Below are 27,227 nucleotides of genomic sequence, written 5' to 3' on the forward strand. Positions count from 1 at the left end.
TTCACATAAAGCATCTAGGCAGTCTACTCTTTGAGAGTCTAGAAATTCAGAACCCAGGTTTGATCAAAGTCTGGATTCTGCACAAATCCCAGATCTGAAACAGCCCTTACAAATTAATAAAGAACGGTGCAAGGCAAGAACTGTGGTAAGGGCTTAACTAAAAATAAGGCACAGGCCTAGCTAAAAATAACAATAATAATTAGTCACTGTCCCTCTGCTTCTTTATAATTGCCGTTCTGGAGCCATGCAGCTGGTGGTCATAAAGATTCTTAACTTTCTCCGTAGATAACATCACCATTTTGAAACCTAAAGGTAGTTTTTAAGATATATTCCAGGCTCCGCATTCCAGTGGATTGGTTGGCCCACCCAAGGGACCAGTGGCCCATACCAAGAAACCGACTGAACTAGAATTGTGATCCCAGGGACTGAAGCAACACAGATGATTTCTACCGCCCTATAATTTTGCCCCAATTAATAAACATAATTGCCTAATCCCTTGCCTGCCAAACTGTCTTTTAAAACCCTATCTCCCAAATTCTCAGGGAGATGGACTTAAGAAATTTCTCCCATCTCCCTGCTTAGCACTATGTGGAATAAACTCTCTGCCATAAGCCCTGCTGACTCAGCATATTGGCTTCCCCTTGGGCAGCAGGCAAACGAACCTGTTTGGGTGGCAACAGATCTGCTTCTAGCTCCCTGTGTGACCTTGAGCAGGATATTAAGCCTCTCTGAACCTCAGTTCCTTGATCTGTAAAACGTGGCTAATAACTTTACTGACATCATAAGCTCATTATCAGGATAATAGCAATGCCTGGCACATATGTATCCAATAACTGTTGCCCATTATTTGTATTATCCTTTATATGCAAACTCTTGGGAAAGCCAAATGAACCAATTTTTTTTTCCCCCCATAGGCTGAGGAGGGAAAGGAACAAGGACTTAAAAGAGGATCCATAGAAGAACATGGCCTATTCTCTTTCCATCATGTGTTTCTGAGCTCCTTCAATTACATCTTTACCATTGGTTTATTTCACATGATCAAATAGGATTAAAATTTGTAATCATAGTAGCAAAATGGAACTGAGAACAAAAGAGGCACCTAAACCATAATAAATAACTTTGTTCTTGTCTGTTACTAGCTTAGCCTATATTCAAACATCATATAGTAGGGACACCCCACCGCCAAAAAAAAAAAAAAAAAAAATCACTGGAAGCTTCCAGTGATAGCAACAATTATGATCATTATTCAGACAATTTATATATGCAATATATTTCTATGTTAATGCTTTGTGTGGCCATCAGGTTCATAGAGTGCAGGACACTCAAATCATCCCAGATCAGACTATCCACAAGAACCACAATCATGGTACCTCAAGAGCCTCTGCAGGTGAAGGCTGTTCAGAGCACCCCTTCCTGGCTGTGCTGGTTGCAGCTAACCAGCTGCATAGTAAAGGAAACCCAATCTCCACTCAGCTAGTAGTGCAACATTAAATATTAATTTTTGCCTGTCAAAGCCACTGTGGGAGTTGATTTCGGACTCATCTTTATTGCGTGGTAGTCTGCTAAGCAATAAATAGCTGCTAAGATTATTAATGGCCCCAGTGAAGTGAAGCCATTTAACCAATCACCAAAGCTGTTTGCAGCTATTACACTGTAAATCAATAATAATTATTCCTGAGTTGGAGAGAAAACTATTCTGGCTTTTTTTTTAAATATAAGAAATCTGACTTTCTTTTTGTTGTTGTTCTCTTTTGACCCCCCCCCCCAAAGGCCTTCCTTAGAAAGCAATGTTAGGAAGGATAGCTAGCTGCCTCTTTTTGAAAAGAAATGATCTGATTGGCTAATAATGTTTAGTTTCAATTATCAAGAAGATTAGGATTTAAAAGTGCATGCACACAGTGATTGTGAAAATCTCAGGTGCTGGAATAGAATGTCCTCACCTGGAGTTCTCATATGGCATCTGGACACTTAAAAGTGCCTCTCTGTTGGTTTCATCTGGCAGATATATTAATAAAAAAATTCACTCCTGCACTAGTGAATTTGCACATCAGTGAACACATTTGTCAGCAACCCCATGGAAGCTAACATTTATTAAGAACTCACTGCGTATACTTTATGTACCTTGCCTTAGTTTGTGCTCATAAAACCCTATAAAGTAGGAACTATTATAATTCTTACTTCCAGATAAGGAGTTTCAGAAAGGTTAATAAGCTGTCCAGAGGGCAGAGCCAAGTTTGAACGCAGATTTATCTTATACAATACTTGAAGCTCTTAACTATTAGACTGGAGGGTCCTGACATTTTCGGTTCATGGCGCCCTTAGTGTCTCAGTCACTTTTTCACTATGTCCCTAAGTCAAAAGGAATACCTAACAGTTACTTGGCTAGATCCAAACAACTTGAGAAGTATTTGTCCTAAAAATTTAGTAGCCATCTGAAAAAGTAACACTGGTAAATTGAAAAGGGAAAAAAACTTTTTTATTTCATTCTTAACCACGATTACTTGCTAAAGTGATATATGCACAACTTAAGTCTTGGAATCAGAATGAACACTGCTACCCTCATTTCCTGGTCCATGTTGGTTTCTGTTTGGATCTTACATTTTGATTATAATAACAATCAAAAACTCAGCTTCACAAAGATATGATGTCAGCAAAAGGAGTGTAACATGATGTAACATTGAATCTGCAAACTACCTCAAGGTAGCAGTTTGTGCAGTATTCAAGATGTTTACTTCAAAATTTTTAAATATCCCACAGCACCCCTGTGAATTCACTGTGGTGCCCCGATGCCCCTTGGCACATAGTTTGAGAACCATGGTGTTACAGTGTACTGCTAGCCAGTAAAACCCAAGTGCTCAAGTTCTGCCACAAGGGAGGCTTCCCAAACCTTTAAGAATTCTGGGCAAGGTAAACAACGGAGGTCCCAGAGAACTATAATCTAGCCTACGGTTATTATTCCTACCTATGTTACTAGAAGCAGCTATGAGGCTACCACAGTCATGCTGTACTTTCATAAACTGTCACTTCCATGCAGTGTGATGCAGTAGTGGTAGATGTAGGCTCAGATCTCAGCTCTGTCATTTACTGACTTTGTAATAATAATAATAACTGGTCACTTACTATGAACCAAGCACCATACAAAGCATTTCCAGTAATGATCTAATTTAATCTTCATTATAACCCTGTTAGGTTTGCCTTATTATTATTTCTACTTTACAAATGATAAAACGGAAAAAATTTTACTCAAGATCACATATGATTGGTAAATCTTTGAAATGTTACTTAATCTCTTCCTTACTCCATCGTTAAAATGGAGGGAATAAAGCCTCGCTGAATAAATATTGATTTTAGTGTACTTTTACTTGCCACCATAGGGAAAAGGAAGATGAAAGTAAAAACAGTTCCTACATTTTCAAATATGAGGTCTTTTAAATGGACCATTTTACCTTTTAACCATACACAATTAGTATTTAATAAAGTAGTTGTTCCCTAGACAGCACCAAGGTTCCATCTGATTTTTTTTTTTTAAGTATTTTCAGTTAAGCCAGTATTTTTTAACTAAGGCTAGGGAAAAAGGGGAGGAGGACATTGAAAGACTGAATCCTAATTCTGGAGAAGAAATACATTGTTGGAATCTTGAATTGGAGATGTTTTAAGACTTAGCTGATCCAGCGAGCACCTTCTTGACTTTATATTTTAAAGCCTTATCTATAGGTTGTGGTCACCTGGGCTAGAGAGAATGGTCACCACATCTGCTTGCTGACAGCATTGGCCGTCCCGTGACTTTTTGGACATTTACAGTGGCAAAGTGAGCTCATAAAAATCATATATGTCGTTTAGCCTTTGATGTTTGCGTACCTGGTTTTAACGTTTTGACTGCTACTGGAGTGGTGTTGTTCCACAGGCCTTCCCATACTTCGCCAAACTGACCAGATCCCAATCGCTTCAGCAGTTGTATGGAGTTGCGGTCTATCTCCCACTGGTCCACGGTTTTATATGACAAACCAATAGGCACTGGGACCTGTATCTGTTTCACAGAATAATGAGAAGACTTGTAAGAAAAAGAGGTAGATTGAACTTTTTTTGTTGTTGAAAATAATAGTCTAGATACTTTTTAAAGGAAACATTGTTAAACATTATAAATTGTATCCTAATTACTTCAAAACAGAAAACAATGGTGGGAGAATCTGCACTGCTAACTCTTCAAGCTGGTCTTCTCCCAAATCTTGCTAAGTCAGGTAGCTCGTTGTGAATCTGTCCCTGCCCACACCTAACGCCATCCTCACACACCTCTGGAATGACTTCTCTCTGCCTTTTTGCCTAGCTGGGTCTGCCCAATTGAAGTTGCACCTCACCCGCAAATCCCAAACTGTTTGGCTACAGTCTTTATTATATGTATCACATATTTTTGCATAATTAAATTTTTAATCTTTTTCCAAACTTATTTTTTATTTTGTTATTTATTCATTCATTTACTCATTCACGTAATAAATAAATTTTTTAAAGCATCAACTAGGTGCCATTTGCAAACAAAACGGACAAGACTCCTGCCCTCCTAGAGCTCATAGTCTAGTTTACCAACTGCCACATAGTCTTTGTTGCAAATATTAATACTAAACTTTGCTGTTATGTCATGAAAGAAGCCAAAGACAATTAGTAAATGAATAAGTGTCTTTTTCAATAAAACGTATTTACAAAAGCATGCATGGAACAGTATTTGCTCAAGGGTCATGGTTTGCCTTTCCCTGCCTGCCTTAGGTAATCAAATGACATTTTTTTTTCTGAACTGACAGATACTCAACTATCTGAAGAGAAAAATTAATTTCAAGTTAAATGACACAGCTTCAAAGCATTTTACCTTTAAGCATGGGTTTCCCAGCTTGACACACAAGCCATCACTTCTTGTGGTGTAGTAGCTCACAAATTCATTCAGTGTTGAAAAGGTTCTTCTCCGGGTAAGAAAAAAGCCCCCTTCATCGAGTCTTCTGATTCTGTAGTGTTTTACAACTCCTTGATCTAAAACTGGAACCCAAAATAAACCCTGTTAGTAAACTTTTTGCTAAAGCCAAACAGATTTATTTATTTTGTGGTGAAATTTTCGATGCATGAAATGAAATTTTCACAAAATTCTATGTACTTCTCAACTTTGTTTCAGAAAAGACTTAAGGAACTTTATAAAATATATGGCAAGAGAGAGAGAGTGAGAGAGAGAATTAGGAGATAATAGTGAAGGAAACATAAGATAAAAACAAAGAAATGAGGGTAGCACTAAAAAAAAAAAATCCATGCTGTGAAGGCTAGTATATTTGATTAAAACAAGCCATAAAATTGACTCTATCATTCTAGCAAAGCAAGGAAGGAAACCTTATCAGTTTTGAGAATCACAATGTTCATTAGATAAAATCACAAAAGGTGTTTAGAAACAGTTCCCCTCTTCCGGGTACAGAGACCAGGGAGAAATTTCTCCCACAAAATCTTGTAACATGGAGACTGAAATAGAGTAAACAGCACCCTCAATACTATCTTACAATAATATAAGGAATTCTGCAGGGCCGTTCATTATACTGCCCTCAATGCAAGCTGATAATGGAACATCTGGCAGAGTTCAATAAAAGCAATTCCACAGGACCTAAAATGATGCAGTCCACATATGTAACTTTCCAGCAATATTGCTTGACCCGAAAGTAAGTCCTGTAGCACTTATAGTAATAAATAGACTGCATTCTTTTTAGGTAGTCCAACTTGTAGTGGACATTTTGTTACTTTTGCCTGCCACCAACCATTTTCCCTTCTTCTGTTAACAGTACCCCAATTTTCCTCAGAGAAATTATTGCTTCTCTAAGGGCATGTGGCCCAGAGGGACCTGGTGGCCAAATGGAGCTGCGGAAGGCATGATCAGAGCAATTGTAGCCAAAAACCCTCAATTCCAGGACTTGCATTAGGAAGTTCCAGGAAGACAGGAAGAGTGCTGTGGTTTCGGTTTTGGTTTTGGTTTTACTGCTGGGAGTTTGAAGCTATTGGCAGAATCCTGGGTCCCCGGCAGGGAGCAATCTTGCCTGAGAAGAGATGAAGCCCAGTGGAAAGCAGTCTTGATATGGAAAGTGAAGCATGGTCCCTGGAGCCAGCCAAGCCTGGCATTTTCAGCTACAGGAGTCAATTAATTACCTTTTTGCTTAAGCTAGTTTGAATCGGGTTTTCTACACTTGCGTTTGAAATATTGACTAATGCACTTTCTACCCATTCTTCCACGTAGTAAAGTTATTGATAAGTATTGAGCAGCACAAATACAGCTATTCTGAGTTCCTTGCTAAATATAGAACCTTATGCTTCAATAATCAGTCAAGCTGGAGCGATGCTCTCATGAAAGGAAAAAAGACATCCCAATCCCCACATGAAGGTTACTGAGGTCATGCCAATGGCTAGGGCATTTTTCTCAAAAAATAACTGGCATACACTAGAAGAGCTAAACTGAAAAAAGATATATAATATCAAGTGTTGGCAAGGAAGCAGAGGGACTTCTCATACACAGTGGATGAAATGTAATTTTTATCACCACTATTTGTCATTATCTACTAAAGGTTACCATATCATACTTATAATACAGTAATTCCACTCCTAAGCATAAAATCAACAAAAAGGCACAATATATTCACCAAAACACATGTATAAAAATGCTTTTGGTGGCATGATTTGTAAGAGTCAAAAACTAGAAACAATCCAAATATCTATCAACTAATAAATAATAGAATTGACTAAAAAATTGTTATATATTTGTCCAATGGAACACTATACAGATTTGTAAATAAACAAACTACAACTACACACAACAACATGAGTGAATCTCACAAGCATGAAAATGTGGTTCCATTCTTCAAAAGCTTAAAAACAAGCAAAACTATTGATATGAGGAGTCAGTGACTCACGTGTTGGTCTTATTGTATTTCTTGACTATGTGCTAGTTATATAGGTATATTCACTTTGGGGTTTTTCCCCCAGAATATTACAGGGGTACAAATGTTTTGGTTACATGGATTGCTTTTGTACAGCTTGAGTCAAAGTCATAAGTGTGCCCATCACTCAGATAGTGTACCTTGTACCTATTAGGTATGGTTTCACCAATCCCCTCCTCCCCCCTCCCGCCTACGTGATTTCCATTGAGTTTTACTTCCATCTGTGCACATGAGTGCTGATCAGTCAGTTCCAATTTAATAGTAAGTACATGTGGTGTTTATTTTCCATTCTTGTGATACTTCCCTTAGGAGGATGTTCTCCAGTTCCATCCAGATTGATGCAAAAGGTATTAATTCATTTTTTATGGCTGAATAGAACTCCATGGTGTACATATACCACATTTTATTAATCCACTCATGAATTGATGGGCACTTGGGTTGATTCCACATCTTTGCAATTGTGAATTGTGCTACAGTGAACATTCAAGTGCAAGTGTCTTTTGATAAAATGACTTTTTTCCGTTGGATAAATACCCAGTAGTGGGATTGCTGGATCAAATGGTAGGTCTACTTTTAGTTGTTTGAGGTATCTCCATACTATTTTCCATAGAGGTTGAACTAGTTTGCAGTACCCCCAACAGTGTATAAGTGTTCCTTTCTATCCGCATCCATGCCAATATCTATTGTTTTAGGACTTTTTGATAAAAGCTATTCTCACTGGGGTTAGGTGATATCTCATTTGGCTTTGATTTGCATTTCTCTGATGATTAGTGAGGTTGAGAATTTTTTCATATGTTTTTTGGCCGTTAGTCTACCTTCTTTTGAAAAGCTTCTGTTCATGTTTTTGGACATTTTTTAATGGGGTTGTTTGATTTTTTTCTTGATGATTTGCTCAAATTCTTTGTAGATTCTGGTTATTAGTCTTTTATTGGATGTACAGCCTGTGAATATTTTCTCCCATCCTGTAGGTTGTCTATTTGCTGTCTTGATTGTTTCCTTGGCTGTGCAGAAGCTTTTTAATTTAATTAAGTCCCATCTATTTATTTTCATTGTTGCTGTGATTGCCCTGGGGATCTTCTTCATAAATTCTTTGCCTAAGCTGATATCTAGAAGAGTTTTTCCAACATTTTCTTTTTATGGTTTCATATCTTAGGTTTAAATTGTTATCCATCTTGAATTAATTTTTGTAAGTGGTGAGAGGTATAGATCCTGTTTCAATCTTCTATATGTGGCTATCCAATTTTCCCAGCATCATTTATTGAATAGGGATTCTTTTCCCCAGTGTATATTGCTGTCTACTTTGTCAAAGATGAGATGGCAACATGTGGATGATTTTATATCTGGGTTCTCTGTCCTGTTCCATTGGTCTATGTCTCTATTTTTGTGCCAGTACCATGTTGTTTTGTATACTATAGTCATATAGTATAGCTTAAAGTTCAGTAAAGTGATGCCTCCAGATTTGTTCCTGTTGCTTAAGGTTACTTTGGCTATTTGGGCTCTTTTCTGGGGTGTATTCCCTTTGTATTCATCAATCTAAACTCTGATGAATTGTGTACTTTTATTATGTATATTATACATCAATTTAAAAGAATACTAGAAAAATTATTATTTGCTCTTGTTCATGGACAAATGGAAGATCAAGTCGAAACTTCTACATCTTGGTGCATGCTGAATTATTTCACCCTGGATGGTTATTATGGTAATTGCTACCTAATTTTCACTTTGGATGTAAAAATTCTCAGTAAAGTACTCATGAAACATCAATTTTAAGCAAATAAATTTTCTGGTAAGGACTGTGAGAAACCTGGTTACAAAATGCCCTCCTAAATAACTGAGTTGACTTGTGGTATAGGGGTATTTGCTATAAGCCAGAAAATGCAGGGGAATATCAAGAAAAAATGAAGACTCTAGGTGTACAACACTGAATTTGAAAGTAGCCTTTCTAACACAGCATCAACAACAATAATGAAACCAAACAGCAGACAAGCGCAACTAATAATTTAATCATACATCTCTCATTTTCTTCCTAATGTTCTTTAATTTGTATTCAGTGAGAGTAACACTACCCTGCCCCTAGAAGAAAGCTGCAGCAAACCTTTTCTACTCACTTTTATGTATCAGACAGTCCTACTTTTACTTAAAATCATGAACACAGTCTCAGTTCAAGCCTAGAATGCCCAGTCCAAGATATTAACCAAAACACTCTACTACATGTTTGAAGGTCAAGTCTTCTCCCCTTCCACAGCCCAGACCTGCTTCAGGTGGAAAGGCAGCAGTGGAAAAGGTGATATAGGCAGCTTCCTCTCTGTTTCTCTACCTAGAGCTGCTCCCTCCCCTTCCCCTTGCCAGGTGGCTTCTGAGTATCCAGAGAGGAGCAGGTAAAGGATGAAGAGTGTCCTTAGATTGGCACCAATGTCAGCAGCTTCACACTCTGAGCCTGCTTGCTGGCAGAGCCTCAAGCTGACTCTTCTCTCTTGACACTCATGCAGGCTCTTTGGAGCTTCCCCATCTCTGCAGGATCTCTCACTGTAGTTGCTAAGATGCAGGTGTTTCCCAGGCTGCCGACACCCAATCACCTCTCAGCTTCTGTTTCTTGAGCAATTCACCCATCACACTCTCCCTCATGCTCTGGCAAAAGCCCTCCTGGGCAGAACCCAAACCTCTAGCCCATCAGTCTATAGTCCCCTGGCACTTTTGCTAAGACAGGAGACATACTGTGGTACTGAGAGAACACTCACACATCCCTTGCCCTGCCAATCAATTACAGGGAGGGGAAGCTGCTGCCCTGAGGCACCTCTGTCCTACTGCCACAAGCTGCTTTAGCCTTCACAGGCTGAGTCAGGCACCTGTGTTCTATCCTCCCAACTGCAGAGAGCAGAAAGCAAGCTCTCAGAGCAGCCTTCCTGAAGCTCCTTCTCACTAGGTTTGGAGTCCCACTCATCAGCTCAGTGACAAAGGGGGTTCTCATAGTGTGCCAACAGCTTTCTCTAAAAGCCAAATGCTCTCACCAAATCCTTCCTCCTTTCCACTCCTCGTATCTTTTTTAAATCATTAACAAGCTGAGAGATCCAAGGGCAGCAGGGCCTGTCTTTGACCAATTCCTTTGTCAACTCTGGGTACAGGGATCTGTCTTTGGAATTTACTTCTATTGTACCTTGATAACCTCAGTCAAAAATTCCATTTTAACATTCCATTATATTCACATTTGTTGAGCCAAGCACTATGCTAACCACTATTACATTACCTCCTTGTATCTTCATAACAGTCATATAAGGTAGTTATTATTAGGTCGATTTCATTACTCATAAAAGTGAGTTGGTGCCACTGCCAGGATTCAAACATGGGGCCTGTGACTCTAAGATTCTTTATGAGCAGTGAATTTCAGATAGTAGATCCAGTTGTCTAACAAGACACCTGCAGTTCATTACAATAAAATTATGTCCTCTGCATACAGGAAAATGTTTTACTATCAGATCTTTACACTAAAATACAGAGGGCAAGAGTAAATTTAGCTCCTCCAAAAACAATATCAGTTTCTGAAATTACAATTTTTTAAGTATCTGGGACTCATCCCTGTACTTTTATCTGTCACATTACCATTGCCACTGCTTGACTCCTGGGGCAGGGTTAATTACTGCATAATTATCATCAAATAGTTGGCTTTATTACGATGTGGAGTTTATCCCATAATAGATTTCTGTACATGGATTATAAGGCTAACAAAAAGTCAAAGAGAGCTGTAAACAATATCATGTTAGTCCCAATTTGTCTCCCCACAAAGTAATAAAAGTAGAAGGATAGCTAAATCTAAAGTACACCTGCAATTTATATAAATTATTGGCCTGCAAATTTAAGCCTTGCCATCTTATCAAAAAAAAGTTCATAAATTATAGCTGCTGTGTCTAGCAAGCCAACAGATCTGTAACTGGAAATGATTGGAAGCGATAAAAAGAATTCTCCTTTTTTAAACAAGATGGACCATCTTCTGGTTCCAAATTGAAATGGGCTACATGGAAATTAAACTTACAAGTTCCTTTTTAGAGCCATACAAGATCTAATGGTTTCCAAGCTTGAGACTAAAGTAAATAGATGACAGAGGGGTTAAAGCACTCCTTGTGATTTTCTTAATAAGGGATGCAAATCACAATGATGATATGGCTTTGGCAATTGCTATTGATAATAAAGCAAGCCTAAATAAATGTTTGCCAGATCTCTGTAGATACAGGTTTAAAGTCTCAACTGTAAGAACCAATACTTGGCAATACACCCTAAGTTTACAAGCACAGGAGCAATTTTGTTTCATAGAAAAAGCAATAGACTGGGAGACGGGAGATTTAAGTTATAATTTAACTAGTGTATCACCAAAAAATGTCACTTTCACTGGGCCTTGATTTTTCATCATTAAAATTTTAAAAAAGTAAGCTTTTAAAAAATCTCCAAATTTCCAAATGTTTCCACCTTAGTTAGTATTCAAACCTTTCTGATAATCATTGCTTCCTCTTCCTGAATTCCAATGTCTTTTTGTAGTCCTTTCATAAAACTAAAGTAATTCTCACCTTGGAGCTTTTGAACCCCACTTGAATGCTTTTCATATGAATCTTCCAGAAGCTGGCCCCTTCCTTCCATCTCAATTTCAATCCTCAGAGCCACCCTTTCCTATCCACCCCAGCTACTCCTTTCTACCATATAAACCTACTTAATTGTGAAGTAGAAGTACCTCTGTGAGGGCAGGGCTTCTGCTGTCTTGATCCAATAACTAGTCAGAGCTTGGCAGAGAGTAACAACTAACATAAACATCTACTAAATGAATGAATGATGCACCAACTCTTGGATATGAAGTGAAATATAAGTTTCTGAAGTGTCTGCTACAATATTAATTAGGTAATTACACAAATACTTTCAAAACTTAACAAGACTTCCCTGGAATCTTATTTTAAAAAGGAAAAAAATAAACTTGGCCTCAGGATACAAACACTATTAGAGCATTGTCATTCAAGTCAATATGTAATTTCTTGATTTTTAAAACGTAATGCAGAAATAATTTTTCCATCTCTAACTAGCATTATGGGCATTATATATAGTTCATTCAGGTTTTCAATCTGAACAAGACTTATATATGTTATTTAAAAATTAGACCACAAAAGTTACATCAGGGAGACTCAATACATTGTAGTCAGAATGAAGGCACTTTTAATATGGCATATAATCATGAATAACCAAGTACAAAATGTGTAACTATTTTTAAAAGTGATTTTAATTTGTTAGTGGCGAATTCACACACTAGCAAAATGTCATTCCTAACGAAGATTGAATTCAGGGGTCTCAGAACTAGGGAGAAATGCATTTTCCAACCCTTTTCTGGTTTGTTGTGATCTTTATTATTGAACCAAACCTATTCCAAATCCCTACAGACTATAAACAAATGATAATGCTTGTGCCATTCTTACTGTGAAATACTGTAAGTTCAGACTAGTTAAGCATTTTAGTAGTTCAACTGCAAAAAATACAAGGCTAACCATAAAATAAAATGGAATGACCTATCAATTAAAGTCGCTGGCATCATGATTGAATTTAGCTAAAAGACCAGGGATCCCAAGTTTACATCTTTACCCTCATTTATGCTGTTTGACCTAGGCAGAAATGTTTTACTGTCAATTGATTCATCTACCAGAACACATCCAAGAATTAGGGTACATTGCAGAGATGTAGGTAAGCACCCATGAAGAATACAATAAAGATGTGTTTCATGTTGGAAGAATTCAGCTATTCTGCACATTAATTTCTATATGGACTATACCCCAGGTCACCTGATTATATGGCCACTTTAACACCCAGAGTAACTGATTCCATGTGATCTAGATGGAGTCTGATGATTTCAATCCTACTTACCAGGCCCAAATGCATTTATATATAGTTGGTGACAGATATAGAAGCCCAGCTTTCTTCTAATGACAAGGTCTTATTTTGAAGTACTTTTATAAAACTTAAGTAATTCTCCAACTTGGGGCTCTTGATGGTAGAAAAGAATTTGTTTCCCACTACTTGAAGCAGTGCTGTGAGATTTTTATCATAAAGCACTCTCAAAAAACTCTGTCCCAACTCTACCATACCAGTAGCACATTATTCAGAACATATTAAATAATTATGAAATCCAAGATATTCCAAAATTAGATTTCTGAAAGACAGAACCTCCAGGAACTAACTGAGGGATACAATATAAACATAAAGTGATAGGCTGTGTCTGTAAGACACAATGACGTCTAGTCGGCTCTCTGACAAATAGTATAACAAGTAGTTTCGTATTTTATAGATAAACAAATGGTTGATTGTGCAGATTTTCATTTTTCAGCTGGTCTTCTAACATCATCTGGTCATAGCCTTATTTCTACTGACTGATAATAATCTCTTCCCATACTGAGTAAAACAATATGACTTCATTGATTGAGCAAAGGATTGAAAAGCAAGAACTCGCTGCCCTAATCTAATTCTGCCAGTGATTTGTTCTTTGACCTTAGGCAAGGAATTTCATTTCAGTTTCCTTATCTAGAAAATGAGAATAATGATCTTACCTATATACTCCCACAGGGATAGTTTGAGTGTCATTATTCACAAAGGATGATAGATATTTCTATATGCAATGTGTGAGTACTGTATTACAGTATCAGTATTGTCAAATAGCATTGTCAACAAAAGAGAGGAACTTCCAAAGTAACACTTTCCACTTTTGGCATAAGAATGGCTATATAACATTGTGACTACCAAACATATTAAGCAAAGAAATCGCTATTAATTCTGTGTGAGAGAACTTATGCACTTGTAAATCCCTATTTATTTGGTTTGTTTCTGGAAGGCTTGTTTTGTTTTGTTTTTGTTTTTGTTTTTGTTTTTTTGAGACAGAGTCTCGCTTTGTTGCCCCGGCTAGAGTGAGTGCCGTGGCATCAGCCTAGCTCACAGCAACCTCAAACTCCTGGGCTTAAGCAATCCTACTGTCTCAGCCTCCCGAGTAGCTGGGACTACAGGCATGCGCCACCATGCCTGGCTAATTTTTTTTCTATATATATTTTAGTTGGCCAGATAATTCCTTTCTATTTTTAGTAGAGACGGGGTCTTGCTCTTGCTCATGCTGGTCTTGAACTCCTGACCTTGAGAGATCCACCGGCCTCGGCCTCCCAGAGTGCTAGGATTACAGGCGTGAGCCACCACGCCCACGCCCGGCTTGTTTGTACCTTTCGAAACTATTACTAAGACAGCCATGATGACTCTCCCTATACCATTGCTTCCAAAACCATGCTAAGATAGTTCTACACCAACAAGTAAATAACATTTAAATTATTGTTAATATGTTGTATCCCCCATTAAAACAGAATTCAAGACACACATTCATTTTACACTGAATTCTGTTCAACAGCAAATAGAGTAGGATTCCAGTATAAGTACTTTTAAGAGGAGAATGTACATCTGTCTTAAAATATTAAAATCATCATGTTGAAGAGTTGTTCTCTCCTCTTCTGGGAAAAGAAAAAAAAGACCAAAGGAAACAAACAGAACTGACTCATTTTATGCATATAACTCAACTAGTGGGTCCCAAATGACATCTGGTTCCAAGTGTGTTGTGGACATTGGGCAGTAAGTTTTACTATTAAACTGGTGGACTGAGTTCGATAAAGATCCATTAAGAAAATGTCTATGTTAGTTGACTCTAAAAAGTTTACTAAAAAGACTATTTGAGGATACATCTGATAGCTCCCATGTCCTGGGATCTTTCAGAATTGTTATTGGTCTAAAAGCTCAAGCTGAGGTTCCTTCATAGTCCACGGTGACATAATCAGTAACCCTTACAGGTAAAAATTGACTATCTCTTCCACTTTATATAGCACAGAACTCATGAGTCTGAACCATATATCTGTTGAAATTCTTATCACATTTTTGAGAAAAATATTGCTCTTATTCTCAAGACCCCTATGGTCCAACTCCCTAAGGAAATAAGCCAACCCCCCAATAAAGGTAGCTCCTAAATGTTCAGAACAGAATGTCAATTCTATTTTGTATATATCTGGTATCTAAAACAGATAAGTACCTCTTTAATTAACATACATGATTGTAATATTCAATATTTTTTCAGCTAATTTAATTGAAAATTGTCTGTACAATTTCACATGAAAATAGCATTTGCATCACCTGACATTGCAGAGAAACACTCTAAGAAATAACTTGACTCTATTCCTCTCAGGACTCTAACTTCTCACTTGGTATTATATCTGCAATAAATCACCAGGAATTAATATACTCGGATTATATTATCTCAGTTTCCAACAGAAAATCTTTCACTGTGTTAAGATATAATGTGGCATGAGACCTAGTGTGTCTACTTCCAAAACTTACCCTAAGGAAATAAGCCAAACATTTATATGCATTTAGTTAGTTATATCCCTACCTTGTTCCAGAAAGGTTGGAAAGTTTGCATGAATTACAAAATGCCTCAAAATAAAACAAAATTTAAAGTAAGTGGATGAAGGAAATGAGACAACAGGTAAAGGGAAGGAGGACGACTGTAGGAACAAGGCTGGTATGCTTCACATAGGTCTCTTCAGATGCCAGTCCATGTTCCCAAGATGTGGGCCAAAGGTTTGGCTCTGTGCCTTTCCAGCAGCTCACGGGAAAGAGGGAAACACATTCAGTTACCTGATTCCATGGAGAAAATATTAACAAACTATTACTCAACACACACACACACACACACACACACACACACTATAAGTCATCTATCAAATAACGATGTTTTGGTCAACAGCAGACTGCACATGTGATGCGGTTCCATAAGATTACAACAGAGCTGAAAAATTCCTATCACTTAGTGACCTTGTAACCATCCAAGTTGGAGTACAAGGCATTATTGACATGTTTGTGGTAGTACTGGTGTAACCTACTGCACTGCCAGTCAGGTAGAAGTATAGCACACACAATTATGTACAGTACCTAATACTTGATAATTAATGACTATGAGGTTGGTTTATGTATTTACCATGCTGTGCTTTTTATCACTATTTTAGAGTGTACTCCTACTTATGTTTTTAAAAAGTTAACTGTAAAACAGCTTCAGGCAGGTCCTTCAGGAGTTATTCCGGAAGTAGGCACTTTTATCATAGAAGATGACAGCTCCATGTGTGTTGCTGCTCTGGACGACCCTCCAGTGGAACAAGATGTGGGAATGGAAGACAGTGATACTGATGATCCTGACCCTGTGTGGGCCTAGGCTAGTGTGTGGGTTTGTGTCTTAGTTTTTAACAAAAAAGTTTAAAAGTAAACAATAAAAAATAATTTTAAATAGAAAAAAGCTTATAGTTAAGGATATAAAAAAATATTTTTGTAAAGCTGTACAATGTGTTTACATTTTAAGCTAAGTTATATTAAGAAAGAGCCAAAAAGTGTTAAAAAAAAAAAGTAAGGGTTTATAATGTAAATAAGTTACAGTATGGTCATGTTAATTTATTATTGGAGAAAAAATATTTTTGATTAATTTAGGGTGGTCTAAGCATTCAGTGTTTATAAAGTCTACAGTAATGTACAGTAATGTCCTAGGCCTTCACATTCACTCACTCACCCAGAGCCACTTCCAGTCCTGAATGCTCCCTTCATGGTAAGTGCCCAATATAGGTATACCTTTTTTATCTTTTATACTGTATTTTTACTGTACCTTTTCTGTGTTCAGATATGTTTAGATACACAAATACTTACCATTGTGTTACAATCACCTACAATATTCATTATAGTAACATGTACAGGTCTGTAGCCTACGAACAAGAGTCTATACCATATAGCCTAGGTGTGTAGTAGGCTAGAGAATCTGGGTTTGCGTAAGTACACTCCATGATGTCCACACAATGATGAAACTGCCTAATTACACTCTGTTGTTAAGCGATGCATGACTGTATTTCTGATAATAAAATGAGAGAAATTTCTCACATATGTCTTTGTAAAGAAAAACAGAAAATATAATGAGCAATATCATCATTAACATTCTTAACAGTAAATACACCGATATATTGCAAAGAACTGCTTCTTACAACATCCATTAATGTGGGCCAATTTCCAACATGAAATTCAGTAAAAGCATTTGTATGGGAAACAAACAACATAGTTCATCACTCAAAAGAGGAAAAGCAATATTCATAAGCATGTTTACTGCAGCATTTTATAGGATTAAATGACTGTTAAAGTGTAGTAAGTCTGAAAGTTGGGAGTTAATTATGAAAATTGTATAATTGTAAAAATTATCTAGCAGTAAGAAAAAATATATATAATGTATTAAGTGAACTAAGTGGGACAGAAAATAAAGAGACTATCATATTGCAAACCTGAGGATACATCTTGCAGCTCACATGTCCTGGAGTCCTTTCCTGCTAAAGGAATCCAGCTGAGGTTCCTCATGGAAACCATAATTGCACATGAGCAAAGATGATTAAATTTGCCAACGTGAAAATAGCTGTGCTAGATTGGCAGACTTGTGGGTGGTTTATTCCTTCTGCTTTCCAAATCAACTGTAAGGCAGGTATACCACCTTTAAAATAAGAATATACAAATAATGCTTCCAGCTTTTTTAGAAAACAATATAAGAATTAACCACCTAAAAACAATACCCCATATTTTGCTGAAGACACTGTCTGATACTTGATATTCTTTATATAAAGACTCCTTGAATTCATTTCTCTTTGAACTCAGTGCTTAAAATCATACTGTGCCTCATCTTACATAAGCCAGGGAGAAGCGCAATATGTTTCCCTTTTTGCCTTATCTGCCAGAGAACCCCTGGCTAAACTGATTTCTAAACTGTGATAATTATCTCCCATTAGAGGCTCAGCATGATCTATTTCTCTGTTATTTTTCATTGATTTTGTCTTTTTTATGCTTAACTATATTTTATACTGTGTTTCAGCATTATAAGCCAACTTAAAACCTTTTCTAGACATAAGTAAACACATGCACCAATGAAAAGATAAATAATCAAAGACATGGCACATGTACTAAACATAAGACAGAATTTCTAATGAAGTGAACTGCCTAGCAATAGAATAGGCTGATTTTCTGGGATTTCTGTTCATGGAAGGTTTGAAGCTTCAAATCATGAGAGATTCCTCACAAAAGACAATAATATAGCACTAGACTAGACATTCTTTACAAATTCTACTGTTCCATTAATGAAAAGACATGGAGAAAAGAGAATATGATATGTAAACTATCAGAAATTTTGAAGATGATTTAATTTTTTCCTTTTACTGATGAGAAAAACAAAGCCTAGAGGTCTGAAATACACTGTTAGTTGTTTGCAGGGCTCAAATCTCAGTCTAGCCACATGAATGACAGTGGGAACAGCAAAAACCTTTAACCACTGATTTCCTGTTTCCTGACTGAAGAAAGAAAAGGTAATAATTTGTTAATTTTTCTGTAGGATGTTACATGTTCCAAAGCTTTCCGAATGCCTCCTTCCCCTCCCTCTCGTAACTCTCCCAAAACTCTCAGAAAGCCTTCTCCACAGTAAAGGAGAACTCGGGCCTGAATTCCTCTTCTCCTTTTCCCCACCCAGTTTCAGTAAACAGCAGACATATTAAACACAAAACATGAAACTCACGGAGAAAGGCGATGAATGGTAATTAAAATACCCTGAAATCAATTTTTATCTCTTTTTAAAATACAAAGGAATATTTCTACATATTAGTTAATTTATTCTCAGAGGAGATTATAGTCTCCCTCCATTTTTTTTCACCTTGTTTTTACATATGCATGACAACCCCTGGTCATTTGCTAACTATTCAATCTCATTTCTACAAGCAGATAGGTCTCATTCTTAGAAATTTCATCATATTGAACGAGGACCCGTGATATAAAGATATTCTTGCTTTTTATTTCTGACAAGCATTAGATGAAGTTTGCTGCCATGGTTAATTTTATGTGTTAACTTGAGTGGGCTAAGGGATGCCCAGATAGCTGGTAGAACATTATTTCTGGGTGTGTCTGTGAGGGTGTTTCCAGGAGAGATTAGCATTTGAACTAGTAAAGATCTGCTCTCACCAATGTGGGCCAGTATCATACAGTCCGTTGAGGGCCTGAATAGAACAAAAAAGGCAAAGGGTGAGTGAATTCACTCTCTCTCCTTGAGGTGGGACATCAGAGCCCCTGATTCTTGGACCTTTGGATTCTGGGGCTCACATCAGTTCTCAGGCCTTTGGACTCAGACTGAGTAATTACAACCACTGGCTTTCCTGGGTTCTCCACTCTGCAGATGGCATATCATGGGACTTTCATAACTGTGTGAGCCAATTCCCAAAATAAATCTTCTTTTATACACACACACACACACACACACACACATATATACATACACACTTTATTGGTTCTGGTTCTCTGTTTCTCAGGGAGAACCCTAACTAATTCAGTTACACAGGGCAAACCCTGTTTAGATTACTTTTATTTGTCATAGCTTGGTACAAACCTAGTTCAGGTCATGTTCAGGTAAACACTTCACATAAAGACAAACTGTCTCCTAGTCACAGCCTGCACTTCGAAGGCTGGCCAACCATCTTCCTAATGACTTCTACTTGTTCAGGGGTGAACTAGGTGAACAACTGTGTATCACTCAGCATAATCCATCACTACTCCCAGAAAAACAGTTTCAAAGTACACATTCCAATGAAAGGTGGACCAACAGCTCCATTCTTCTGTGCAAAAGATAGCGTTCTTTATGCATAATAATAAAAGCTATTGGATTTCGAGCACTTGCCCTAAGCAAGCACTGAGCTAAATGCTTTTTTCTGTAATATTTTATTTAATCCTTATAACAACCCTATGAAATATGAATATCATTTTCACCATTTTACAGAGGAGGAAACTACAGTTTATGGAGAGCTTAAGTAATTTGCCCCAGGATACAGAGCAGGTAAATAAATATTAGTGCTCTGGTTCAAAACCAGGCAGTGAGACGCTGATGCCCACTACTCCGTCTCCCTCTATTATCAACCAGCAAGAATGTTTAGGCAGCTATCACAGGGCACTGCTCACAGCTCCGAAAGCAAGTAAACTCAGAGCAACCATTTAATAATGAGACGATGATAATGCTGTGGATAAGGTCTGTTCTGCAACTGACACCTCTTAAAGGGAAATAACAGGTTGAGTGTTCCCTCCATGAAACATTTCACTCCATCTAATGCCATGATTCCACTTTTCTTTGTCTTACTACCTCTCAGACTTCTCCCATTCCACCTACTCCTCCAGTATTGGTTCTGACCTGGGACATGGTATAATCTCTCACAATACACCGTGGTATTATCACAGACATTCAGCTTCCAATACTGTAAGGAATGTGTGATGACTCACCAGCTTCTCTCTGAAATGCCACCCTCACTCCCATCTTCTAGAGCCCTGCAGGCACCTCAAATGACACAAGTCAAAAATTTCATTCACAGTATCTTATTCCCCAAGTTTCCTGCCCAGATTGAACCCTCTCTCCCAATGAACGGCACTGCCGTCCTGAAACCCCGACATCAAAGCTGGAAATGTTGAGATCACCCTTGATTCCTCCCTCTTCCTGCCTTCTTACCTCTGACTGGGCATTATGCTCTATCAATCTGTCCTCCCCCCTGCCGGCACCTTGCTGAGTGCCCCGTCAGTTTCCCTGTCCTGGAGTGCTTCAGTAGATCCACCAGCATAGTATTTCTAAAACATAAATCTGAACCTTTCATTCCCCCCCTTAAAGCTTGTCAAGTGTTCCCCCATTGCCTAAGTTTCAGATCCCGTAACAGAGTTCTCTGCTGCACGCTATCATCAAACACTTGTTTGTAGCTTCCTGAATGCACTGTGCTTGCTGTTTGCTATCTCTGCTCATTTGTACAAACTGTTAACTCAAAGTAGAACACCATCCTATTTACATATTATGAACTATTTCACTTTTCAAGGCCCAGCTCAGGCATCTCCTTCCCTTATTAAGCCTCCAGCCTCAGCCAGCAGAGCAGCTTGCTTGGTCCTTAGCATCCCACTGTAAGTCTACTTCTATTATTGAATTCATTTCATGGTATTGTTCCTATATATTTACACTGTACCTTTTCTAATGGACTCTGAGCCCTTCAATTTTGGAGAACATGACTTAATTTCTTTTTTTTCCAATAGATTTAGGAAGCACAAGTAATTTTTGTTGCATGGATGAATTGTATAATGCTACAGTCAGGGCTCTCAGTGTACCCATCACGGGAATAGTGTACATTGTACCTGATAGGTAGATTTTTATCTCTCACCCCCCCTGCCCTCCCCCTTCCTATTTTTCAATAACATTACACTACTTTATGACCATATATATCCCTTGTTTAGCTCCCACTTATAAGTGAGAACATGTGGTATTTGTTTCTTCATTCTGAGATACTTTACTTAGGATAATTGTCTCCAGTTCCATCTAAGTTGTTGCAAAAGGCATTATTTCATTCCTTTTTATGGCTAAGTAGTATTCCACAATGTATATATATGTGTGTGTGTATCTCATATTTTTTATTCACTCATCATTTTTTTATTTAGCACAAAATTATCACATCATCATTATCACGACTAATATTTATTGAGCTCTTATTATATGTTAAACATGGTGCCAAGAGCTTTACATATGTTATCTCAGTGAATTCTCACATCAGCCCTACTGTGGGAAAATGAAGCTAAGAGGGCTTATATAATTTGTTCAAGGTCACTCAGTGACAGAGCTGAGACTGAAACCCAGATAGTTTGATGTCTTAAGCTTTGCAACATATTGGCCCAATAAGAGATCTCAGCACATGTTTGATAAACAGGTAGATGCACAAATGAATAAATGCATGAATAATGAATCTACAGAAGTAAGTCGCAGGCAGAACATGGCCTGTTACATGGGTTTTGATGTTTATTCCTCTTGTTTTCCCTTGTAATCCCAGCTGCAAGATCTTATACTTGTTTCTCTGCCGCCACTCAAACAAAATCAAAGGGGGATAATAAATCTCCAATACCTGCTGAATTAGACTTCAGATCACATGACCAACATCCACTCCTATTGTGAACTTGCTGAAGCCCAATAAATGTATTGAATCTACTTATTGAAACAAATTTCTTTCGATGTGCTGATTCAGTGATAATTTAGAGGTCTTCATTGGAAACTCACAGAGCATTTTTCTGTCAAGCTCAAGAAAGCTTCCATAAACACATCCTTAAGCACTTGTGGAGGGAACGCTATTTATGGTTATAATGAGCTCATTATAAGCCTTTTCCTGGAAAGGCACAGTGGTGGGGAAGAGCCTGGACCGATCTCAGCGAGAGCTGGGCTGAAAATGAGCTCAGCTACTTACTTGCAAAGAATCTATTCATCTTCTCTAAGCCTCAGTTTTCTCATCTGTAAAGCCAAAAAGAACACTCTCTGCAGGATCTTGGTGAAGATTAGAATAAATATGCCTAAACCATAGGGCCGGTGTTCCATGCATGGTAACTACTATTACTTGCTTCCAAAACTCCACATAGATGACACCACTAAGCCTGCCCCTTTCATGGGGTCTCCTCAATGGCTTTTCTCCCTTTTGGGGACTATGAAATTAGTTAATGATTGAGATAGGACTGGTGGCAAAATACGTTGACTAAGGTTTTTAGTAATGCTTTTAAATATTTATGTTTATTTTTAAAAAGAATGATGAATGAGATTTTTATCTTATATTTCTTTATTAAAGTTTACAAAGCATTTTCACATACTCTTTTTTATTGTATGATAGAATGGATGTCCACATAAGCTCTGAGCCAGACCTCTTGGCTGTAAATCTTTTCTAGCCATGGGACCTTGGACAAGCTACTTTAATCTCTCCATGTCTCATTGTCTTCCTCTGTAAGTCGGTGGTAATAACAGAACCTACTTCACAGAGTTGTGCAAATTAAATACTTAAACACATGTAAAGAGGTTCAGGACTGTGCCTAGCACATAGGTAGCACCCTGTACATATTCTTATTATTCTCACCAGCTAATAATATAGATAGAACAAATGCCGTAAGTGTTTTATAGATGACAAAACTGAGGCTTGTACAGTGGATGCCCAGAGCTGCTGATATCCAATTTAGAGTGAAATTATTGAGAGAAAGAGGAAAGTATCAATACTATCTCCCAACAAGTAACAGAATCATTATTATTAGAATATTAAATGCTTATCATAACATGCAGATATTTTATAGTAGTTAAATTTTCCATATAGTGGAGTTGTATTTTTGTAGGGGTAAAGGTTATTTGAGGCTACTTTTACATCAATAATATCTGTAGGTATTACATCTGGGACTATTTATATGAGACATGAGGTCAATTATTCATTCTCTTCTGGCCTTTGCCGGGACTTCCCTGTAGGTGGAACATCCCTGCCAACACCACTGACTTAGCATGTGGCCATGTGACTTGCTTGGGGCAAACAGGAGTGCGGCAAACATGACAAATGGCATGTCCCAGCAGAAGCTTTAAATGGTTTGAATGGTTTCTCTCTCCCCCTTAACCTTCTGCCCTCCCCCATGAGAAAGCCATGCCCCAGACAGCAACAGCTCCTCTGGCCTGAGTCCAGAATGAAGGACACACGGAGATGAGCCTAGGCCTTCCTACCCCAGACAGAGCCCAGCCAAGTCACAGCCAACCAGCAGCCCTCATGTAGCTTGAGTAAACCACTGAGCTGTATGGGCAAAATCAATTAATACAGGACAAATACATATCACAAATTTCATAGAGAAAAGAACAAACCCAATATCGTCTTCCTTCTATCCTACAAGCAATATCATAACTTTCCAATCCCTTTGTTATGCCAGGGATACCCAGCTAGAATCGTGGGGCAAGTTCTTTAAAAGCTCATTATTGCTGAGGTTTGAGGACTAATGACAATAGCAAATATTGATGTTTCTCACTTTATGCCAGGCTATGATCTAAGCATCTTTCATGTATTAACCCATTTAAGCAAAACATCACAGTCAAGAGGTAGATACTATTTTTAATCTCTATTTTACTGAAAAGGGAATTAAGGCATGAAGAGGCTAACTGATTTGCCCAAAGCCACATTGCTAGTAAGAGGACGAACCCAAACCCAAACACCCTGGCTGCAGAGTTTATTATCATAAACTACAATACTGTTAACGGGAGAACGCAATTGAAGCTCTGATGACGTTATCTTTCCAACCACAATAATCTTAGTATAAAATTCTGCTTTCAGATTTCTTACAAATTCCCAGGTAAGAAAGCAATCCTCATTTCTTCTCCAAGTCATTATTATATACATAAAAAGTGTTTTCCTTGCTTTGACCATTTGTTTATTCTTGTAAAAACAAGGCTAACTCAACACATAAATAGATACTTTTCCTATATGAGTGTGTCATTTCTGTTTAGTTGGCATCTCCCTTCCACTACCAACTAGAACATAAGCCTCATGAAGCAAGGACTGTCTTGTTTGCCATCGTAGCTTAGCCTTCTGAATAGTTACTGGCACTCAGTAGACATTAAACAACTATTTGATGAATGAATGAATCACAAGTTCTCTAAGGCTTGGATCATCTTTTTTCAGGATTATACATATAACAGATATATAGAAAATGTCATTTACCATAATTACATAAAAATAGGACTATAATTTTTTGCTGTTTTTCCTTCTTTTATGCTTTTCCCTCCTCCATATTTTGCTGTTCACAAAACCTTTTTACAAACATCTGCAGGTGGTAAGGAGATAGCTCTTCAGAGAGAAAAGATTGAAAGAAAGTTCCTGCCCCACTGAAACAAATAGTAAAATAAATTTCCTGCTATGCATAGGCTTTTAAGACAACAGAATACTTTCTCAAATTGCAGTTCCTGTGCCAAGGTTTCTAATAACTTAATGCAAAGCACGTTTCTCAAATGCATTAGAAATGACTGTATGATTGACAGGATGCTGACAGTTATAAAGTAGCTAATGTGCATATGTCATTTTAATACATAGTTTAAAATTAGAAATGCTAACTTATTAAATTGGATTGTATTTATCTCATTCACTTTTTATATCATGAACACATTTTGTATAACTCACACGATGTGGAAACTAGATGCCTAAATCATTATGAAAATTTAAACTTAGGTCGATTTTTTGACATTAATGAAGTGAAACTGCTGCCATTTGGGTGCATTTTCATTTGCAGCACAAATTTCTAGAAATATACTAAAATTGTAAACTTGTTTTCAACTAAAATCAGACATTCTTCTCCTTTTTATAAATTAATGGGTCATGAAAACTAAAAACAAAGCAAAAACCTGTATTTTGTTTGCATAATGGCATGTTATTTCCTGACGTGCCACAAGAGGGAGCACATGTTTGATTGAAAGCTCAGCAATGGCTCTCTGTTGTAAAGAGCAGGGAGCAAAACGTAGAAGCTGGCATGGTGTTCTGGGTTCAAAATAAAGGCTACACATACAGCATTCAACACTGCAGACAATGTTCCTGTTTGTACCAACCCTATATGAAATACACTAGTTGGGCTTAATCTCACAGTAGCTTTTCAATAATACGTTTTTGCCTCTTAGAAAAAAGAAAAAGAAATTTCTTACATATTTTGATTTAAGAATCAGGCAGCCTTAAGATGTAAACATTTATTTAGTTGTTATATACTTGAGATAGAAACTAGACCGAACTGCTCAGGCCCAGTGGAAAGAAGAAGGAACTGGAAGCCCTGTAAGTCACTGTGTTTCATTTCCAGATCCAAGAAGTCTTAATATCCCGTTCAATCCAAAACTCAGCATCAGGCCTTCTCAAATGTTCTTCCTTCTTCTCTTTCCTTCCCTCTGTCTTCCACTGCTCAACTCTTTTAATCCTTTCCCTTTTTTGCAGTTTGTAATGTTTACGTCTATGTGTTATCTGGGCCCAAGAACCAGAGAGACCAATCAATCTCAGTCCTGGCACTATCTAGCTATCCAAAAATATAACCCACATTGACTATACTTATAATATATACAATCCAGTACTTTTGTTAGTTATTTAGGCATATTGGTGGTAATAGATGAATAATTTATAGATCTCCATTTTATTTATTAAAGGGTTTGAAAGTGCATCACAGAAAATAGTTTATCATTCTTAATCTAAGGACCATCATGTGATTTTTCAAAGTAAGAAAGATTCTTAAGAATGGACATTATATGAACATTATATGGACATTATATGAACAGAAACATAAATTTTATGCCACTATTTTCCATGTGCTTTTAGTCACCACAGGTATAGTGTTGATTGATGTCTAGTCTCCTCTGTACTGCCCTGCCTTATTAATCCCTTCCAGAAAATTAATTGTTCTCTTTGCTGGGTTCTTAAAGCACTTTGCATATAACTTGATTATTATGCTTGTCATCGTGTGAGCTATTTAGTTGCTTACACAATTATGTCAGATAATTGTAAACACAAATGAAAGTTCTATGAAAAATAAGTGAATGGATGAATCAATGAATAAAAGAATGGTTAAAAATAGTTCAAAATGTTCTTCCTAATATTTTTGAAAATTTATTTGCTATATAAAGACAAAATGAGGCAAGGAAAAAAATAAGTAACATCCTATTAAAATCATCCAACCTTCATAAACAAACATTTATCAAAAAAACTTCAACACATAGGACGCTGTGCTAAGTCTTGAGTACCTTGCTCAAAGAAAGTAAAAACAAAGTTTAAGAAGACAGAAAGTACAAGTCTTGCTTAATTATGCAATAGCTTGTGTTCGTCTTTCAGGAAGTATGGTTTGACTTAAAGTAACACAAAAGATTAGGCAAGAAATGGCTTTCAGCAAGGCTATGAAGGGCTGAAATGTCATGTAAACAGAAATTCACTTGGTAAAGGTCGGTAAAAGAGAGCTACTGAAGGCTTTCAACTCTTCTAAATAAGAGACAAGCATAAGAGAGAATAGCCAAATACAATGCATAATCCTGTATTGTATAAAAAGCAAATAAAGAGCAAGAAAGACTATTTGGAAAGATTTGAGTATATACTTTTTAATGGATAATATTATTATATCGGTGTGAAATATTATTTTATCCTAGGCTTAAAAATGATATGATAACATAGAAGAGAGTTATTATAGAACATACATACTTATTCATAGGACATACATACCAAAACCAAAGATCTTAGAGTCCAAGTGACATGATATCTGCCACTTGTACACAGATATATACAGATATACGAATGATGGAGAGAGAGAAAATAAATGTCGCAAAGGATTAACATTTGGTGAACTTAGGTGAAAGTATGCAATTATCAA

General features: G+C 37.2%; 1 protein-coding gene across 1 annotated transcript in view; it reads right to left on the minus strand.

The window, feature by feature from the left end:
* FRK (fyn related Src family tyrosine kinase) overlaps positions 1–27,227 on the minus strand; it is an 84,945-nt gene that overhangs the window by 12,090 nt on the left and 45,628 nt on the right. Inside the window, exons 3-4 of the mRNA XM_045544213.1 lie at positions 4,859–5,022; positions 3,859–4,027 (exon numbers count right to left, since the gene is read on the minus strand). Of these exons, the coding sequence (XP_045400169.1) occupies positions 3,859–4,027; positions 4,859–5,022 (333 nt within the window). The remainder of the gene's footprint in view (positions 1–3,858; positions 4,028–4,858; positions 5,023–27,227) is intronic.

Source organism: Lemur catta, chromosome 2 (assembly GCF_020740605.2).
Source record: "Lemur catta isolate mLemCat1 chromosome 2, mLemCat1.pri, whole genome shotgun sequence".
Classification (NCBI taxonomy): domain Eukaryota; kingdom Metazoa; phylum Chordata; class Mammalia; order Primates; family Lemuridae; genus Lemur; species Lemur catta.